We start from the raw sequence: 22,031 nt of genomic DNA on the forward strand, positions 1-22,031 counted from the left end.
CATGCCCAAGTAAAATACCATCAGCTCCAACCTGCGTGACCAACAGCCATTTGCTGCACTTCTATGAGCCACCTAGCTGCAAGTTGCCAAACTCCTGCGAGACCACTGCCCTGGGGAATGGAAACTCGCAAGCACGTGTATTTAAGTGATCATCGGTTAACAGGAGGCACAACATGAGCATATACGTCCCTCAAAAGACAACAGATTATATGTGGGCAGGCAGAGACAGAAGCGTACATCATCGACAAACCATTAACTCACAAGCTCAGCAACACTGATACACAAAATGGCCTGGCCATGTCAGCAATGTGAAGACATCATATCCTCCCTCAGTTACTGATACAAAACTGAACCTCGCTCCAGTGCTACACAACATTCATTTCTGCACCAAAGCTGCCCTCCTGTAACCGCCCCATCCCCAGCTCCCCAGAAAACTGACAGGACTCCTCGAGCACTCACAGGGATGGCAGGAACACGCTCCCTGGGAACAGGCACTTGCAAATTTCCTGATGCCTGCTGCAATGAGGTCAGCCCGAGTGCCCTCGCAGTTGTCTTTACCAGGTATCATGTCCACAGTCTCTGGGAGCAGAGAATGAAATCTTAAGCTGTGTGCAGTAAGAGGGGCCAATTTTACCTTTCTTGGTTTAAAAGGGTTAGGCCTAAATTCTTTAGGCATTTTGGAAGAGCTTTAAGAGTGAAGAGATTTTTAACAGTGTGTGAACACAGCATCTTGTCCTTGCTCTTTAAAGAGCAGCAAAAGGGACACTTTGCAGACACTGTCCCTTCCCCAAACACATTTTTGAATGCGGTGCAAACAACGTACAAGCCGTCATCCACTCCAAGCAAAGTCAGTCTGTCCAGAGCTGGAGTTTCTCCGCCATATAAACAAGGAATGGGACCTCCTGAAAGCCAAATACTGGTTAAGAGCTGCACAGCTGTGCAAAATAGGATAAATGCAAGGATCTCCACGTTTCTTCCCATAGAGCCCCAGTGGATTTGCTGCTTGAGCAGCTCTGTTTTCTTCCCCCATCTCTAAGTGGAAACTGCTGCTCTTTGCCAGGTTGTGGGCATATCATTTAAACTCCCTTGGGCTAGAATCAGTTATTTGCAAGGAGTTGCTCCACACAGCTCAGATCAGGAGTTTGCATCCACTTCTGCTGAATTCAACACTGGCTGCCCACACCTGCTCAGTCCACGCTGTCTGCTTAGTGGGAGCCAAAGGACAGCAATTCCTGCATGCCACGGCCACCTGTATGTTTCTACAGCATCCATATGGGGAGAGGCAAACACTCCTTGGGATGCTGCAACTCACTGTGACTATCATGGCAGTCTCACAAACAGCCTCTGCTTGAAAACGTGCAAACAGTTTGCAGGATTGGTGCTACTCTTGGGTGGCTCGCGGAAGGAACATTGTTGTTTTATCCTGTATCGGTAAAGAGCAACGATCAGTGTTAGAAAGATAAACCATGTTTCGTCTGACAGGGCTGGTACCACCCTGAAAGCTTTGGTTACACGTGAATTACCCAATTCTGCTCGCGTTGCTGCTTCACTATTGATCCAGGTCTGTGTGACAGCTTTATCATTTAATCACCTGGGCTTAGTGCTCCAAGTCCAAACAGTGAAATTACTGAAATGCTCTTCCTCCAATAATAAAGAAAAAAGGTAGTATTTTTCAGTGCTCATCTAATAGGCTTCTGCGAAACAGCTGCCTTCAAAATTCATTTGATAAACTGTCATCTGTTTCTTGAGGGATTTATCTAACCTTGTTGTTTATCAATACTTCTGTAATAAATGCAAGCCTTTCTTAGACTACAAAAAACAGGGAAGTCAGTGGTAACTTAAAGTTACCATTTCTGTGTGCAGCGCTTGAAGGGTCAGCATGCGGGCATGTGCTACACAGAAGGGAGCTGCTGCCTATTTTATTTCTAGCTAGTTGTGCATTTGCACAGCCACAAGCCAGGGCTTGATGAAAAAGCATTCAAGTTTATACCCCCATTTGCAGCAAAATTATTAATCTTACAGGGTAAGAAGTGTTTATCACCACTGATTGGCTGCAAAATTTAATGTGTTTGTAACGGTTTGAGTTACAACTGATATTTTCTAGAGACAAACTGATATAAAAAGAAAATGTTCCCCAACCACTGGGATTGTGCAAAAGCAGCTTGGAGATGACCACTACAAGAAACTGGAACCACCACGGCTTTGAACCAGAAGAGATGGTTTTAGCTACACAAGCTGTTCTGCTAAGCACGATGCTTTCCAGAGCGCAATTCATGGTTGTGACTGCTTCAAAATACTCAGTTCCCACTGTGTTTTTCAATTCCGGAAGCTGAGATTTGTGTACGAGATTGCTGTTCTACCACTTCTAAAAAATAAATAAATCAATAAATCAGAATTTTCCATCTCTTTTGCATTTTACTGTCCTTGCAAAGTTTTCCAGCTACATGACTAGCTTCTGGAAGGATTCAACCCTAGAGATGCTGAGTGATCCTATTGTGAAATCACTGCAGGCAGAAGGTACCAAGACAGGTGCAGTACCCATCACAATTGTGCTGTCCTTTTCCCCCATACCCACTCAGGCAAATAATGGGTGCATGGAGTGTACCACTAATACTTAAACCTTTTAAGCACCCTAACAGGCCCTGTGTGGGGATTTCTTGGCAATATTGCTCATAGCAGCACACGTTTAAAGAAAAATAATGGAAGTTTCTTTTTTTTTTTTTTTCCCAAATATATCTTGCCCTGCCTCACAGTATTGCACTGCCCTTCTACAAGCCACCAGGTCTGTCATAGGAACCTTTCTTGTATGGAAGACGTAGCACAAGCCATCAAACTGTTAGTGCCTGCTTAGAGGAGCATACAAATTAAATCAATGTCAGGAGCAATGAGTATCACCTTGATCGGTCAGCCATTGAGCAGTTGTGCCACCCAGGGGAAAATACTTATGCCTTGCATCATCAGCTCTGCAAATTTCAGTGGTTAAATAGCTGAAAATTATATCCCAAGACCCAGATATTCTATTTTATTTACTGTATCCATAAAAGCAATGCTAATACAAAACTTGCCACAAGAAAGTGGATGTAACCATTTTTTACTCTATCAGCATGTACTGTTATTGCTACTGGTTCTGGCGCCCACTGTCTGCTAACAGTTTAAAATCTGTATTAATTTACACTATTTATAGTGTTACAGCCACAGGAGGGAGGAAAAAAAAAAAAAGGAAAAAAAAATACACCCCTAAAGTCTTCTGAACCTGTAAAAGATTTTACAAAGCCCTTTATTTTCAGTCAGTATTCATTCAGGTCATTAAAGTCTTTACAAGTTTAGCTAAAATCAAGTTAGATTCTAGACAAACCCTGCCCATTCCTGAAAGGGTGAAAGTTTTTAAGCTCTTTGCATTGTGGGAAAAGATATGAGCACATGGACAGCACAAAAGAGAAGGTATTGACAGGTTTTGTGCTTGATAAGCATGCACTGTACCGCTGACCACCAGTGATAGGCATGACAATCCTCCACAGCACGCAAGCTGGCAGAGCTGTGCGTCTCTAATGAAAACAGGTAGGTAGAAAATTGAGAGTAGCTGGAAGATGATGTTCCTCTAAAAAGCGTTATGACCCTAGAGTCTGCAGTAAAAATTGAATTGACAGATCTTGAAAAAAAACTGATGCAGAGAAATAACAACAGTATCTTAAACAGGATTAAAATATAACATTTTACTAGATATTTCAAATAATAGATTTTTTGTTGTTTTTGTTCCTTCCATCGTTCTTGTCTGTATGTTCAGAATCTAGCTAAATTCCAAACAGCTATTTTTTGTTAGGTAGCAAGTTCATATATGCCAAGGGAAAAAGAGGAGCAAGAAATACCCAGTCTTTTTTTTTTTTTTGTCTTTTTTTTTTTTTTTTTTTTTCTCATATGGTAGTCTATGTTGCATTTCTCATGCCCAAAAACAAGCACCATCTCAAAATATTTGGTCGGAAACCTCAGGTTGAAAAGGAGGTATTTGACAGAAATGTGACATTTACATCACCGTAACATGCAAACAGCTTCTGAAGACAAACATTAAGAGGAATTTCCTGTAGGATAACCTGTGAAAGGGAAAAATGAACAAAATCAAAGCAGCACAAGTCCATTGACTGCCAGAGCAGAACCAACAGCTATTGTCATCCAGATCTTGTGGTACAGCACCAGGGAAAGAATGATGATGCCAATCCTTTCCTTATTAGTTGCACGCATTTAGCTGTGGACTCTTTCCATCTTTCAAGAGGTACCCATATTGCTCTCACAACTAGTTTGATCTCATCCTGAAGAAAAAGTTGGCATAACACAACAGGACACTTTTCTCACATGTATAAATATACACATATGTTTTTTCTTAATATCACCTTGGAGGAGAATACTTTGCTCTGCATTGTTAATATCTTTTAAGTATTACTTGGTGGTTATGAACAATGATGTTTCTCAGCTCCCTGTTGAATTTGTAACGTGACACACTCACTAGCTCGAGTTATAAACAGAAATTAAAAGCAGCTACCAGTATTTTATGCAGTGTATTTTACAAGTAATGCTCACTTAAAAGATTTTGAAACAATTCTGTATTCTGACACCCCTTGCCCTTCACAGCTGCATTTCTGCATATTAGTCTCAGAAAGTGTTCGCTTTTTATCCCCTTCACCATGATCCATTTGTCTTTACAGCAGGTTTATGTTCAACACTATCAGAGTGGAATGGTGATTGTACCATTTAACCCAAAAGCTAGCTAGGCTTGAAAATGTATCTATCCCCTTCTCATTAATTACTTTTTATACCTAGTTCTATCTCACAGAGTCCTGTATCATCCTGGTTTATTTCAGAGGAATATAGCCATAGAATGACAATTATTGATGGAGCATAAAAACTGGAGCTAAAGACCATATAAAGAAGAAAACAGCACTGATCTGGGAAGAGATGAAAAGATGAAAAATTGACTAGAGAAGAAAATTGGAATGAGCTAATTTACAAAAGAAAATGAACAAACCACAGCAAGGTAACTCTGAATAAGATTAATTGCTCTACATTTCCTTCCTCTTTGCAATTTTATCTTATTTAATCTTCTATTCCACTTTCCTGTTTAACAATGCTACAGCCTTACAAACCCCGATTCCACTCTTACATTAGTTTGCTATTTCAGTATTGAGTGAGATCGTCTGTTGGAAAAAAATGGTGTATCACTATTGACTTTGGTATTGTTACTCAAATTTAAACCAGCAGATCTGCTCCATTGACTTTCATGGATTTATTTTTAATTTATTACTCTGAGTTCAGAATCAAGAGCTCTGGATATAAATCTTGAACATAAATAGACAATTTTCCAAATCTAAACAGTATAGCCACAAGTACCATTACAGGAAAAACAAGCTAGGCATGTATAGAACTGTCTGAAAAGTTAACCAAATGTTGCTGTGCAGTTATTAGTAGTTTACTATTTATTAAACAATAAATCAAGATAAAAAATCTAATTAACTTAAATGAAGTATTGTTTAGTGAAATGGGAGCCTGTCAAAACAGTTGTTGGGGGGGGACAATTAATTGGTACAAATGTGAGTGCAAATTTTTTTTTAAACTTTAAAGCATGTAATTTGTAGTATACAACATATGTGCATGATACAAACTTCATACATTTTCTTCAGTGACAATAAAAAGCGCAGTTTATTATAAACTGAAGTAAAAATTAAAATTAAAAAAAAAAATCACAGTTTTGTCATTGGTATGTGAAGATTATTCCAAGGGCCCATCCAGAGCTCCTCTTCATCTGACTGTGTGTGTTCACTGTGTGACTCCAAGGGCTCTTTGACATCCTCGTTATCAACAACTGATTCCTGCTCTTCTGTGCTTTTCATTTTGGAGCCGCCTGGCTTTGCTACTATGTTTTCAGCCCCTATAGAGGAAGCAAATGAGACGCTACAAGGCCTCGTGTTCATTTTATCACTAGAAGATGGTCCCTTTGACAATGTGTTCAGTGGGACATTCTCCTCATGTGTCACTGCAAGCTTGTCCAGTTTCTTGAATTGTTTCCCCAGCCTCACTGGAGATGTGACTTTTAAATTATTAGCAAGGCAAACACGACGGGTTCTGACAACAGAGCCATTCTGTGCAATGTAGATGTTACCGTTGACGTTGTTTTGAATATTGGGGTTATTAAGACGATTCCTCTGGCTGGAATCAGGCGCGCTGTCTTCTCCAGTGGAGCTGGTCTCATACTCTGGGTCAACTATCAACTTGATCCTTTTCTTTCTGGCCCACTGTTTAATGATAAACAGAAATGTTATTAAATCTCTGAATGATTTCTTACAGCTTTTTGTCCTTTTTCCTATCTATCTCATCTTTTATCTAGATATTTAGTGTGAAATTTTAACTTGGCATTTTGTACTATTCCTTTTAGATTGTACATTGGTATTTCCTAACTCTTCTTATTACCACTCTGTGCCACTACCATGTATGCCTACTGCTTAAACACACAATCAATTCAATCAATTCCTTGTACTTGAAAGTTACAAGGATAAACTCATTTTAGTTTGTGAACAGCCTCCTTTCATTTAAATGGTATAAAACAAGGTATAAAAGATATAAAGGTATAAAAAAAATATATTTTTTCAAGTAATGACAAATTCAGTGAGGGGTTGCTACAGATGCATTCAGCAGTGCTGCAATTAAGTCGAAGTGCATCTTCTTTTGAGAATTCTGGGAAAAGAGATGTTACTTCCTGAGAATTAACTTCTGTAAATTGCAGTATTAGTAAGCGAGACATATTTCAACAAAGCTATGTCTTGGTCTGTGTTACAAAAATAGGAAAATCAACTAGATTACTACCACTTTATAAGACAAACAGGAAGGCATTGGTGATGACAAAATTGTGTGATACTTCTAATACAATACTGCACAAAGGGGTAAATGCTTATGAAGGCCTTAGAAGTTTTTATTCAGAGTATTACTGAATTGTAAATTCTGCACAGAAACGGCACTGAGAAAAGCTACTTTATATGCACACTATGTCCAGGAGAAAAATATCTCAGGACCTACACAAGGGAAACTCTCAGGCACGATGCTGGCAAAATTGGCTGGTTAGAAAGATTGATGTAAGGCTTTGTGCCAATTCCAATCTAGAGGAACCAATGGAGATGCTTTGCTATTAAATAAAAGATGGTGGAGAAATGAGACTTTTGATTTTATGTAACCTATACACATTCTTAACAAGTTAATGCAAACAATTTCCATGTTGCAGGAACTTTGTACTAATATTGATTACAAAAAACCCATTACTTAATTTATGATTGATTTCTGGTGATACACTTAAACAAGCTACCATTGTTCTTGAATTAATAAAGCAAACGCTGTTGTTTCACTAAGGCAGCAGATACCATCACAGTTAAATCCCACTGCAATACATACACATGCACTTAAGAAAAGACAGTTTTTAGAGAAAGAATATCATGCCAGAGAGAAACGGGTGATGATAATTCTTAAGCTTTGAGAAGTTACACTTTATACAAATTACTTATAGGCCTATTCATTTGTTCCTGATAAAGACATATAATTTTCTTCACACATACGTATTCAGGTGGATGAACAGACTAACTTGTTTAAATGGGATCTGTGGGAAAATATCATGTCAGCTACAATTTCGTGCTATATGGGAATACAAAAAAGTGAGTCATCATAAACCCAGTTCTCATCTCAAATGGAATTCCAGACAGAAAATGAAAAGCTACTATCACGTTTTACAGCTCAGCACCCATTGCCCTTCCAAGGTAACTCCCCAGCAGGCTGAAGTATCATTATATAACATTATGAAGTATCATTATCAGTATCATTAAAATTCAAACATTTTTCTTGCTCCCTGTAATAGAGACTTCCTGGCAGAGTTTTGGTGCACATGCCCAAAGCCAAATTTGTACTAGCTCAAAAGTACTCATAAGACTAATCCAATACTGGCTCAAAGCTTTAATTTTATTTAAGCTTTCTGTTGCTTATTTGGATAACTGGTTGAGAAACAATTCTCTGGCTTTTGATAAAAGGCAGATGAAGTACAGATAGATTGTGTGTATACAAAGCTTTCATACTTGGTGTGCTGGCAGCATGGATAAGAGCTCGGCAAAGCAGTAAATCATGCAGGGATTGTTTCTTATATGAAAACACAAAGATGACAACTTAAGTTGTAAATAACAGAAATCCTTCCTAGGCAATCATGCTCATTCTGAGCAGAAATGTACTATAAGATTTCTCTATTGAATGACATCAGATATTGCAGCACAGTGAATTTTAAAAGGTATAAATATCAACATACTGAACAACATAGTTAGCCAGCAATACTTTGCCATTATGCATCTCAAACTTTTAATATATTCATTAAACACAAACAAAAAACAGCCCCCCCCCCCAAAAAAAAAAAAATCCAAACCACACACAGTAAAGTGGGAAAGGCAGAAGTTAGAAAATATACCTAATTTCCCCTTCTTATTGAGTTCACATTGTACACCTACCTCTGCACTCCTGCCTTGTACATCAACAATACTTGAATCCCATAATCCAGAAGCAGTTTAATCTCAGCGCTGCTAGTAATATCCAGCAGTTTGGGGAATATTACTGTGCTGTAATTTTAGTTTTCCTCCCAGAAAATAGGGAGGAACAACAGAGAACTCAGGTGAAGTTTAACAAATGCTTATATGGTAGTGAAATGTGATGAAACCATTTATGACCTTTAAGTTATAAATCTTCATCCTCATTCCTGTTCTCCACTGAATCCCATCTGTTTTGCACCGTTTCCTTCCTGTAAGTGCTATTTTGTGACACAGACATAACCTGCCTGAGCACAGGGCTCTTAACAGGTTTGTGCCACCACGCTTATTGAGCTACCCATCACAGCTAATGCAAAATGCCATGTACTTTTGCATCACTATATACATAATGCCAAAGCATTAAATGTAAAAAAAAATTAGCACAGTGTCTCTTTAACTACATTACTGAAATTAGCAGAGAAAGAACAATGTTAAGTCCTTCTATATCCATCAGTAAGTATACCTGAGTAATCTTTCAGAGGAATTTTATTAGTTTGGTTTTCCATAGTTCTATCCTTAACAAAGCATAAAAGATTTAAATGCTGATGCAATAAGCTTTGCCTTTTTCTGTTTGGCTACCTCTAGTCAAGCATGAATTTTTTAGGAAAGACCACACAGAAGGCACAGCAAACAAGATCACGCCTTATTGCAAAATCTCCACCTACTGTTGTTGTTTTTCAAAAGGACGTAGAATCACCAGCAGCCTCTGACTCCGTAATGGCAGTATTGAGGGTCTCATCTGACTGAGACTGACTGTGTTCCTGGGATATCTTTTCTATTTTCTTTCTTTTCATAATAGTGTCAGAACTTTGATTCCCAGTATCAGGGGAAGTAGCAGTTTTGCTAGAAGGGGCACTAGCTGTCCCTTCAGTACCTTTGGAAGTAACACTGATTTCACTTTCTAGACAAGAAGATTCATTCTTACTGATAGCTTTCTCCTTGTCACTAGCATCTGTATCAACCTCTTCTGTGCTTTCATCCTCACTATCCTCACCATTAATTCCTGATATTCCTCTCTCGCCTTCTTTGTTAGCAACAGCTCTTGCATTTGCAGATGTTTCAGAAACTGCGCTATTGTTTGTGTTATCTGCATCAGGACTTGCACCAACTTGGTCCGTATCTTCTTGTTCATCTTCTTCTGAAACCTCTTCTATCGTGTCTTCTATTTCAAGGCTGGCAGAAGAAGTTTTGCTCTTACAGCTGGATCCTGAAGCTTTCCTGTAGCTTGTACCTGATGCAGTAGAGCTGATGTTTGATTTCTGGCTGGATCGCCTCACTCTACCACGAGAGCTACCTCTCCTACTTTTTATACTTGACCTTTCAATGCTTCTTCTACTGCTGGACTCACTAGTCCCCGATTTGCTGAATGAACTTTGTGTAGATGAGCTCCTTGAGAGGCTATCATCTTCATCACTATCAGACTCTTCCTCATCACCATCCTCTTCAGAAGAGTCCTCCTCTGATTCACTGCTGGAGCTGGATCCAGACTCATCATCTGAATCCCCCAAATCACGCCCAGTTTCCTCATCAGAGTCCACAGTACTTTCAGTGGCTTCATCTTGGTCCAGAGTTACTTTCAAATAGTCTTTATCTTCTGACTCCGAGCCAGAGCTACTACTCTTCACTGATGACTCATCTGAAGAGTATTTTCTTCTCTTCTTTTTCTTCTTCTCCTTCTCATAATCACTATCCTCATGTTCGCTCTCTGCTGTGATGCTTATTGAAACTCCTGATTTTGCTTCATCTGTTTCATATTCTTCCTCTCCTTTTCCTCTTGCATCTTGAAATTTTCTGGAGATGCTAATGCGTTTTAACACGTGATTTAGCTTTCTCATTGAAGGTCTGTCATCTGTTGATTTCTGGAAGTAACTTCCCCTGATAATCATGCTTTTCTCATCAACCACTTGGCGAGCTGACATCAACTTGGCATAACTGGAATCTTTCCTACTGGCTTTCACTTTCTGCAGAATCATTGGGAATATCTTTGCTTTCTTCCACGGAGAACGAGCAGACTCAGCTCTTCCTACTGGTTTGTGAGCACTGACTGCTACACGACTTAAATGCATCACTGCTTTTAGTTTCCTTTTCCCCTGGCTGGTTCTATATACTCTTCCAGAGCCATACCTTAGATCCATCCCACCACCTAAAGGTCTACCTTCTATTTGAGCCCCTGCTCTCTGGCTTATACCTCTGCTTGAAGGACCTCTGACTTGACTCATTCCCTGCAAATTATGAAAATGGAACTTGATTACAATTTGAAATATAGGTATTACAAAAACTCATAGCCTAAGTCAGTAGGAACAAATGCAACATTTTTTTCCCAGGATTAAAACTAACTAACTTGTTTTAGAATAGCTTTTTACCAAAGTTATGAGGAAGCTTTACTCGTAGAAGAGGCTGCAAGTCCACAACTACCTTGCCTTGGCAACAGGGAAAATACTGGTTCATAAATGTTCTCTATTCTCATTTAATAAAAACCCATGCGATGGATTAAGAGTCTGGTAATTCTGAATATTAAGTTTAAAAAACTAACATTTCTTCTGGCTGACACTGATATTTCAGAATTTCCTTACATTCAGTTGTAAACTTTACGTTAAATTAGTTTAGGTGACTATTTTTCTCACTGGAAAATCGCCAGTTATAGGCTGAATATTAGTAACACTCCATTCAGTTAAGAACATAAAATGGAATTACCTAAGGCCATGTGTATTTTCACTGAAGTAGAAATCTACATTAAGGGAAAAACTAATGTGCATATTAAAAGAAACTTTGCAATTCCTTTTCATTTCTGACACAAACTCTACTGGCCATCACAACAGCAAATGATTAGGATTGGAAGAGCTGCTTATTTGGTCTATATAGAGTATTCTGATTACAAAATCCATTTGATAAGGTTTACCAATGCTTCGACTTGTTGCAGAGACAGATTCAACACGCCAGAGATGCTTACCTCTTCTGCTGTTGACCCGTGTGGGCTGTAGTAGTAGCCACCATCATTCTCCACCACGACTTCTCCATACTCATCGTACATCCCCGAAGGAGACAGCAGTCTGCGGCGGCTCCCATACTGAGGCAGTTCATACCTGGCAAAACACCATCAGTTCTTTATAACATGCATCAATGTACTCATGTGTGTCTCCACACACAGCTACAAATGTGCAAACTACAAACTATTGCAACTGGCCCAACGCCCATTGCAACCAGAGGGAATCCCAGCTGCCAGGTCTCTGGGACCTCCTGGATGTAACGACCTTCTTTTCCAGGTACCTGAATTTTTATTTTTTTTTTTTTAATTGAGGGATGAAAGAATAGATTCTGTAGGATCGGTTCTGGAGAATCCTTGCAAGCTTGTAAGAATAGCCAAAATCCCTAAGTGCTTGCAGTCAAACAGACTTTATCCAGACAAGGCAGGATGATATTTTTCTAGGTAAATGTAAAAACCCAGATGCTGGCTAGCAACTATGAGCAGAAAGTATCACTGAACTCAGGTTGGTGAGCCAGAAAAGGGGAGGAGATCATGTAAATTCATCTCCAAGACAGCAGATATATGCAAATAAAAAAGAATATAAAAATGGCATGATAAATGGGGTATGCACACTGTGGTGCAATAATTGGATTCCTGAAGAAGCAAGGAGTTACACGATGTCCCTTTAACTTTCAAGAAGTGAGTTTTGGTGTCAGCATACTCATTAATGGATGCAAAGACTAAAGGAATCCTGAGGTGAAGGGAAGTCTACAGATTAGGCGCTGTAATAATAAACATCACCAACCTTGAAAAGCAGAATGTTTAGAAATACATAGGAAAAATGAAAATGTACCCATGCTCATAACTGTAGTAATCTTGTCCATAGTATTCCTGCCCTGGATCAATTCCAGACTCCATACTTAATTCCTGTTGAGAGAGAACACCAATTGACTGACTATAAAGACCCAAAGAACAGTATCCAAGTGAAGAAAAAAAAAAAAAAGAAAAAAAAAAAAAGAACTATAATAATTCAAGGAACACTGTTATCCATCAAGAACCACAATGAGAAATCAACACAAGCTTTAAATGACCCTCACCCTGGTGTATGTCCTGGGAGTGACTGTTCTAAGTCAGCTAAATGTAGGCGCTTGCTGGTGTGGGACACTGTCTCACTTACCCTGCATAAATCTCCCATCCACTCACTGCAAATACACTTTGCTTATTCAGGGAATCACATTGGGTCTAAAAGATTTGAAACGGAAAGTATTGTGTTTATAAACAAGAACTGTCTTTGCACTTCACTGCAGCGTACTAATACTTCCATTAACTTGGCAGGCTTAGTTCATCTCCAGGTACAATCATCTATTATCAGTTGACCAATTATCTGAAAAAATAGATCATGCTTGAATAGCAAGGGAATTATTCTCTCTGTGAATCTGGACATGAAGCTAGGATAGTTTTCCGTCTGTGTGATGAAGCACATGGAAGCAACTCAAAGATGCTCAAGGGCAAAATCACAGAATAATTTAGGTTGGAAAAGACCCTTAGCATCTTCAAGTCCAACCATCAGCCTGACACAACCAAGTCCACCACTAAGCCATGTCCCTAAATTCCACATCCACACATCTCTTAAATACCTCCAGGCATGGCCACTCCACCACTTGCCTGGGCAGGCTATTCCAATGGCTGACTGTGCTCTCTGTGAAGAAATTCTTCCTGATACCCAATCTAAACCTCCCCTGCCACAACTTAAGGCCATTTCCTCCTGCCCTAACATTTGTCAGCCAAGACGAGAAAGACACCCACCTTACTACTCCCTCCTTTCAGGTAGTCGTAGAGAGCAATGAGATTTCTCCTCAGCCTCCTTTTCTCCGGACTAAACAACCTCTGGTCCCTCACCTGCTTCTCATGTGTCCTACTTTCTAGTCCATTCACCAACTTCGTTGCTCTTCTCTCTAGGCATCACAGCAACTCACCATCTTCCTTGTAGTGAGGGCACAAATCTGAGCACAACACTACTGGTGCAGAGTCACCAGTGCCATGTACAAGGGACAATCACTTCCCCATTCCTGCTAGCCATGCTATTTCTGACACAAGCCAGGATGCCGCTGGCCTTCTTGGCCACCTGGGCACACTGCTGATTCATGTACAGCACCTGTGGACCAGCACCCTCAGGCCCTTTTCCTCTGGGCAGCTTTCCAGCCACTTTTCCTCAGACCTGTAGCACATTGTGGGGTTGTTAGGACCCCAGCACAGCACCTGGCACTTAGCCTTGTTAAATGCCATACGACTGGATGCAGCCATCAGTCCAGCATATCCAGATCCCTCTGCAGAACCTTCCTGGCCTCAAGCAGATCAACACAGAACTTGGTGTCGTCTGCAAACTTATCCCCTCATCAAGATGGTTGACAGAAATATTAAACAAAGCTGGCCCCAGTACGGAGACCTGGGGAACACCACTTGTGACTGGCCACCAACCAGATTTATGTCCATTCATGACTACCCTTTGGGCCCAGCCATCCAGCCAGTTCTTCATCCAGTGAACAGGATATTCATCCAAGCCATGAGCAGCCAAAATAACAAGAGACAATAAATTCCGGGTATTTAAAAACTACATAAATGGATTAACAAGCGTTAGAACTTTCCTTTTCAACTAAGACAGTCAGGAAAAAAATTACCCAGCAAAGATGAGTTTTGATTAGGAAATAATGTAAAAGCCGTTTTTAACTGTTATTGAACAATTAAGACATGAAAAATACTGGTACCTCTGGTCTAAGAAGAGAAGGTCTCAGCAACTGCTGTTGCTACAGAAGAAAATTAGAAAGGTGTTAATTAGGCAGTAACAATTAAAACACAAGTCATTTGTGTCAGAATTAAGATTGGAAAGAAATCTTAACAACACAGGTCCTTCAGAGCCTTTCATATGGCAGTCACCCGGGTGCTTCCATATTCACTGAGAAGGAGAAAACTGCTAAGCACCTACTCTTGTATTATCACTTTATAGTCTGAAATCAACTTTCCAGTTTATGTGGTGATTCTCTAGATTATTTAGCTCAAGGAATTTTATCAGAGCCCAATAGAATTATTTTGTTGTGTGTGCTGTAGAAAGCAGGGAAACAACAGCAAACAAAAATTCCCCACAATGGGTAGAAAACAAACCTCTGGGTTTGTAGAAAAGCCTCTAATTCAGCTACTAAAAACCTGAAGTACCTTGACTTTTACCCCAAGCTTCTGCTGCAGTACCATCACTTCAGTCCTCTATCTGTATTTCTGTACTTCTGTAGCTTTTAACTGAATGCCTTGCAACCACAAATAGACCTGAATTCACAATCCCAATTAGATAGTGAAACATTATCTCACTTTCTTTACAGCTTATCTGTGATGCCTTACTCTGTGCAGGACACTGTGAGAACAGCATGCTGGGGTGAGCAGGGAGACCCCTGGAGCTCGCACAGAGAGGACTGACAGACCTACATGGTGCATCATAGTTAAACACAGGTCATTTTCAGCAGTCGCTTTGTTATTTAGTCTGCACCTCCAGTTTTCTGTAAATGAATTAGACTAATATGCATTAATGTGCAGTTTTGTAAATTAGGATCAGATTTATTCAGGGAGATCAATACTGTTATCTGAATACTCCTCCCAAAATTTGGTGGCACTATTTCAGCCCAAAACCAAACCCTGGGAGACAGGAAAGCTCTGTAGCTGAATTGTGAGACATAAATCAGCTCTGCAAATCAGGAGGCCAAATCACAGCACAACAAACTACTGAATAAGGAACAGTAGCCTCCAGAAGCTCATCCTAAGACTAATAAAAATGATAAAGCACTCATGAGTAAATACCAACCTTTATGATAGAAACACTATCTGTCAGATGTCAGAGAACTTTGTCATTATTCAATCAGTTCATTTACATTTAGATTTAGATTCTGGAGAAAATTCTTCATGTAACTCATTGCTGGAAGAAAGACACTGCAGGGACAGGCCACAGTGGGTTAAAGAAAATGTCTGTACTGAGCCCGTGACAGCGGGCAGCAGCAGATGATTAGATCTGCTGTAGTAAAACACAGCAAGCAATGGAAGCAATGCCCTACGGAACTTTTTGGCAGGCTGTCAAGCAGCAGTCTCCTGGCCTGGAGGTTACATTTGTGCCACGATGGTTCCAAGCTACCACTGAAAAGGACAGCTCGTGAATACATACACGCTTTTTGAACCACTTTGTATTTACGGTCTCTAAAATAGCCATTGTTTCATAACACAGGTTTGAATGGAAAAAGTTTGCTGATATAATTAGTAATTTAAATGTAACTAGGGAACAGCCTTACCTCTTGCTGTGCATATCCTCGCCTTGAAGTCAGAAAAAGAAAAAAAAAAAGTATTAGTATATTTCTGCTAGACTGCATAAGATGCATATTGCCATTCTTTCTGGAGAGATGAAAAGAAAATGCGATTACTAGCAAGAAAAGAAATACATATCTACAATATAAAATATGTTTTTCTTTAGATTTGCTCTGCACATACAAATTATTGCATGAGAAAGGCCAGTGAGTCTTTGGGATCTTTTCTTGCTTTAGCTTGCAAATGAATGAGAAGAAATCCCCAGTCCCCACAAGCCAGAGAGCCAGTGCACCCAGTGCAACACAGCAAAGGGGAGCAGGGTAAATGCTGTGCTTGGTTTTTCCTTTCTCTCTCCAAGACAGGCCCTGCCAAGTCACCTTCTCTGTTGTCTCAGACCTACAAACACCATCTACAGAGACTCTGTTATTTCACCTGAGTGTTTAAGCAGTGAACAGTTTCTCTACTGCTTCTGGACTTTCGTTATCCACAATGGACTTGCTAGAAATTGGCCTGAAGCTTCTATTAGTAATTTAACACATTATTATTAAAATTACACATTTCCTAACACTTGCTCTGCAGAGGGCAGTTACATTATTTTAGCTATCTATGATTATTTTGCCACAGGCTTTGTACTGTTGATCTCGTTGGATTTTTGTTGTTGTTGTTGTTTTAATTCATTTTCTTGGAGCCATTCGCATTGCATGACAAATGCACTTACATCTATCAAGGTCTGCATTTTCACATTTTGTGCCAGAAGATTATAATGGTTTATACAAAGATAGCAAACAGCAATTTGGTATTATTATTAAGGATAGGCATGGAATTTTTTAATTTTATTTTTAAGAAGGGAAGAATAAATGCTCAGAAGTATGCTGAGCTTAACCTACTATGCAGACGACAGTCTAGGGAAATTCATTAATTACACTTGAGTAAACAATAAAGAACAGAGTACAAGTCCTTATTATTCTTTACTATCATCATCTCTAAAATTTTCTATTAATATTCAACACATGGAATTGATTATCAGAATTACATTAAAGCTGTTGCCCATATAATATGAAACTAATGAACAACTGAAATGAAGATTTATCATCACAAGACAATACGTGACTTTTCAAAGCCCACTTGAGCAACACTGTATTTAGTTTCCCTATCGCCTACAGCAATCTTCAGAAAAAGAAGGTCTTGTATTGCAGAGAGGATAAGTAAGCCTATTAATCTTAATTGTTCTTGAGTAGTCACTGCATCACAGATTAAAATCGTACTATAAAGAATTCTAATTGAATTTGGAATTCAACTTTCTTAAAAATAGCACCACATTGTGTTTAGAGATGCATATACTTTTCTTACAGTTTTGTGTGGTCACGATTAGAAGAAAAAATAGCTCGACAAAAAATGTCCATTCACTCAATACAGCACAAGGATCTCTATTCTGAGAAAAAGCCAAAGGTCAAAACAACATCATTTGTTTCCAGGAAGGAACTTAAAGCTCTCCACTGAGGGAGGAATTGCTTCTGGATAGACATTAGCAGCTAGACTTCACTACAGTCAGAGAGAAATCTTCAATGCAAAAAATGGAAAGCAAGAACATAATGCCTATGATGATGTAGGATAATATGGCACCTACTTACACACTCTTGGTGCTAACATGACAGATGAAACAAGAATGAATTTACATGTACAAACACTGGCAACCTTCACAGGACTGTGCTGCTAACATGAGTTAAAGAACTGCGATTTGCCTAAAAAAACAATTTTCCCAATTACTGGCATCCCACCAGGCATTTGCTATTTCATATTTTTTATCTGTTTTCACATTAAAAGTGTAAGAATCATAAAATCCAAATACTACAGATACTACTCAGTGGAGGCAACTGCTTATCAGTTTGCCCCAACTCTTGAAATGGAGGTTTCCTGCAGTTCATAACTAGAATCTAAAGAGAACAAGAACCTGGAGGGGAGATGAGATGATTACTGCTTCATTTCAGCTTTGCAGATAGTTCAAAGGCAAGAAGAGTTCTCCACAGATGCAATCTCTGCTCCTGCTCAGGACTCAACCCAGTCAAGCTTCTGATAAAAGGACCAGGGCTATATCCAGGGTCACATCTGACAGTAATAAAATAAATTGGACAACCCAGACAACCCAAGGAGGGGTCAATAAGCTTGTATACGGTCAACATTTTGCCAAGTAGTGTATTGGTTGTCATACGTCCTAGTGCTGCAGAGCTCTAGTAGCACCCAGATATTTCAATGGGACAGAACCTCCCTAGAGTAGGTTAAAATACATGCTATTGGTATAGTTTATTTCCCAGTCTAATCAATTTTTATTTTTTAATAAGGGCTGTTCAAGAAATGAACTAAAGAACAAAGGTTGCATTAATTACAGTCAAAAATAAATTAGGTTTCATAAACCCTCCAACTTAATAAGGGTTTAAAGAATTAGAAAAGGTAGGTGCTCCTCATTAGTGAAGAGCTGATTACCACGACCCCCACAGACTCTTCTGAGTGATTGGATGAAATATTTAAAATGGAGTTTTTGTGTGACGTCCAACCTTTCTACCTAAGGAATGCTACAGATAATTGTAGCTGAATAAAACCTTTGAAGTTTATCTTTTGAACTACTAAGCACCTGCAACTCTACTGTATGACACTATACACTGCAAACTTATTTTGTATTTGTCTAGTATTTTACTAGTGATGTAGAGAGCTACACAAAAGCATCTGTTACGCTTAGCACAGTAACTTCTCATGCTCATCTGTGCACACTTTCAATTGTCCCACTGCCTCCACACCTGGACCACAAGAAGTACACAGAAGAAGGCACACATGTAAGCCATCTTCCAATTCTGGATCTTAAATCTTAAACGTTTGTCTAATAGCGCTAATCTTTGACAGTTTGCTGCTGGTGCTGCAGTTGCGCCACTCAGAGCTATTTAGTATGATTGGCAGCTAATCTATCTGTGTGAATCTCAAATTATATTGACTCTTACAGTAAAAATGCTGTAATGGATAATCATTCCCTGCACATGTTTGGGTACAGTTCCTAATTGTTACCTGTCTTGGAACTACAATCTAGCACAAGAAGAGTGCAGGACTTCATTTTGCATAGAAAAATTCTAATACATCAGCAAAACTTGCATGATGGAGATCATGAAGTTTGGCTCTGAGGAAAAAAAAAAAAAAGACAAACTACCTTCAGCAGTTTCCGACTGAAGCATCCATACATGTCCTAACCGCAGATTAAAAAAAAAAAAAAAAAAAAAGAGAGAAAAAGCCAAGCACCACAGAAATGCTGAGTATCTCTAGACATTCTGATAAATAAGTACCTTTTTGCTCATAATTATATGTTTGATATTGAACTGAATTTTAATTTTTCTTCATTCTGTAATATATGCCTTTACCACTGCTTTAAAAAATATTCATTTTAAACATGAATATTCTTCATTTTGGCAAAGAACTAAATGAAACTTGCAGGTTGAACCAAACTAACATTCTCTTAAATGCCAAAATGCTTTTACTTACCATTTGTTTCAAAGGACAAACTAATTGACATAGTTAATGCAAAGGTCTGATTTAGATAACTGTGAGCAAAAAAGCCAGTAAGTAAATCCATATTACATGGATTTTTACAAGTACTTATAAACCATTCACTTAGTGACACTAATCAGAATGACTTTATTACATTTTAAGATAAGCAAGATGTATTAACTGAAGTTCATGGCAAATTAGCATGAAAGTTAGAGAGACGACATCAACATGAACATGCAAAATAAAAAAAAATGCTTTGTACATTAAATCATTTACAAAATAAAAACTTTAAACATGCAGTTACAATATATATATAAAAAAGCAATAGAAGGCATGTAAGTGACATGAGGGAAAACAGACGGGTTTACTGACAAATCTACAGAAAAACCTTCTTCTGACTTAAGAGATGCAAATGTGAGCTGAAAGAAAGCAAGCCAGCATAACAGAGCACTGCATCATCTCCCACGCAATAAAAAGATGAATTTCTGTAATAATGCTGGCTCACTGTGCTGAGCCTGCTTACTATCAGCACTTGCTTTCTTTGACATCCAATATTTGACAGCAAGATTCCTCCCAGGTGGTACATTTTATGGGCAAAGCAAGAGATTCCCATTACAGACACAGAAGAATTGTTCTGCTTGGTGGTATTAGCTACAGTGAAGGCTGCTTATCATAATGCAGGATCAAGCCCTCTGTCACCTATGACTGATCCTTGGGTACAAATAGACAGTTTTCCCCAAGCAGTTCTGGTAGAAAAAGACTAAGAACCAATGCCATAGAGCAGTACAACGTAGTGTTGAGAGAACCACTTGTAAAATCATACATTACAAATTTCTGAGGAAACAGGTAAGACAAAGTCTCAATTTTGGGATTAGGACTCAGTAGTGATACACAGCGGAGAAAAGGAAAAAGTCTGAATTTCTGGAGAGTCTGAGGCAGATACCATGTGCTGCATTAGAGTCATCTCACTCAAAATGTAACATGCAGAAAACATCCAACCGAAAACATTACAGTGCTGTCGACTGGGATGGAAAGCGTTTCTCAAGCTCCTCCACAACACAGCTCAAGCTGCCATTCTGCTGGTTGTGCTCAGCCACTGCCTCTGGGTTTGGCAGCTCTGGTGTTGCAACCGGTTTGAGCTTAGAAATGTGCTTGGGCAGAACGTGGTTTTTGTCTATTTGGCTGTACATGTTGGCCACGGACTTTTCAATTGCTGCTAAATTCTGAATGTTTTTAAGAATACCTTTCAGCTCCCTACGGGGAGGTGGCTCTGGCACTGGGGCCGGTGGCAGTACAGCTGGCTGTTTGGCAGGGGGTTTTGAATGCTTTGCAGGGGAGAGGTGCTGGGTGCTAAGAAGACATGAAGAAAGAGACACGGGGGGCGGAGCTGGAGGATGTGGTGGCAACAGAGGAGGGGATGGAGGTGGAGGTGGCAGCAGTGGAGGTGGGGGTGGGGGTATTTTAGGTGGATCTGGAATGCTTTCTGCAACTTCTCCTTTGGTCTGAGGAGCTAGAAAACTTTGGCAAACTGATTTCTTTATCCTAAAAGACGGAGGAGTTGGCTTCCGAGTTGGTGGAGGAGAAAGTTCTTCAGGATAGTCGTGGTGAGTGATGATTACAGAGGGGACCGTGGAAGGCTCAGGCTCAACTACTTCAGCACAAGGTGTTGGAGAGGACAGAGGAGAAGAGCGAAGGCAAGGAGAAGCAACCACACTTTTAGGAGACTGCTCTAGCACGTTCTCTCTTTCTTGGAAACAGCTGCTGTGTGTTGGCGAACGGATGGATTTCACATCAGGAGATTTCACTTGCTTCATTTCCTGCAAGGCCTGCTGCTCAAATTGTCTTGCCTTCTCTTTTACAGTTAACTTGGGGCCACTTATTCTTTGAAATAGTGGACTGCTAAGATCATCTCTGCTAGGCTGATTTTCAGTTCCTTCATTCTCTGCTTTGAGTCTTTCCTGTTGCCACTGAATGGGGTCCATGATAACCGGCCTGCTCAGAGAACCAGGCACGTGTCTTTTGGTAACGTGAGCTGGTACCGTCCACGCACGGTGACTGCCTCCCAAGGAGGCATCTCTCAAGACTAAGTGCATAGGAGAAAGAGTATCTAGGGCATCGCTTCTTTTCCGTAGTAACCCAGCAGCAGCGGGACTCTGAGTGAAACCTTCCACATACAATGGGTTTTGAGTAGTTAATGGGTTCTCATCAGATAAAAAGGTAATGTTACTTGAAGATTTGGGGAGATTATTGTTCAATGATCCATTGATATTAGATTGCTTGTGAGCCTCAATAGCACGGGAAGCAAAGCTGCTTATAACTCTCTGACGATCTCCTTCTTCTAAGACTGATTTTTTTCCCCTGCTTTGTTGGAAATGGTAGAGAAGAAAAAGACTTGAAAGAAAAGAAGATAATCACATGTAAGGAAACATGCATGGACATAGATTTTTATGAGAGAGAAAAAAAAGAATTTGTGATATGAATCAGAGCCATAACAATACTTCCAGCAAACTACTACTACCCAACACACACACACACACAAGTCTACTAGACTACTGGGCAAGACATTTACTTTCACATATTCTTTAGGGGAGAATGACTTTAGGAGG

At 39.5% G+C, this 22,031-nt stretch overlaps 1 protein-coding gene across 17 annotated transcripts in view; it reads right to left on the reverse strand.

Moving 5' to 3' along the window:
* Positions 1–3,259: 3,259 nt before the first annotated feature.
* PCDH15 (protocadherin related 15) overlaps positions 3,260–22,031 on the reverse strand; it is an 805,380-nt gene continuing 786,608 nt past the window's right edge. For 10 of the 17 annotated variants that reach the window (XM_072040284.1, XM_072040283.1, XM_072040287.1 and 7 more), the window contains 6 exons: positions 15,885–15,906; positions 14,325–14,363; positions 12,413–12,486; positions 11,545–11,677; positions 9,260–10,816; positions 6,152–6,281 (listed from right to left, as the gene is read on the reverse strand). In XM_072040284.1, the coding sequence (XP_071896385.1) occupies positions 9,272–10,816; positions 11,545–11,677; positions 12,413–12,486; positions 14,325–14,363; positions 15,885–15,906 (1,813 nt within the window). In that variant the 3' untranslated portion in view covers positions 6,152–6,281; positions 9,260–9,271. Of the gene's footprint in view, positions 6,286–9,259; positions 10,817–11,544; positions 11,678–12,412; positions 12,487–14,324; positions 14,364–15,884; positions 15,907–19,179; positions 21,817–22,031 lie in introns of those variants that run through there. The other 7 variants (XM_072040297.1, XM_072040296.1, XM_072040299.1 and 4 more) reach the window with 6 other exon arrangements.

Source organism: Anas platyrhynchos, chromosome 6 (genome assembly GCF_047663525.1).
Source record: "Anas platyrhynchos isolate ZD024472 breed Pekin duck chromosome 6, IASCAAS_PekinDuck_T2T, whole genome shotgun sequence".
Classification (NCBI taxonomy): domain Eukaryota; kingdom Metazoa; phylum Chordata; class Aves; order Anseriformes; family Anatidae; genus Anas; species Anas platyrhynchos.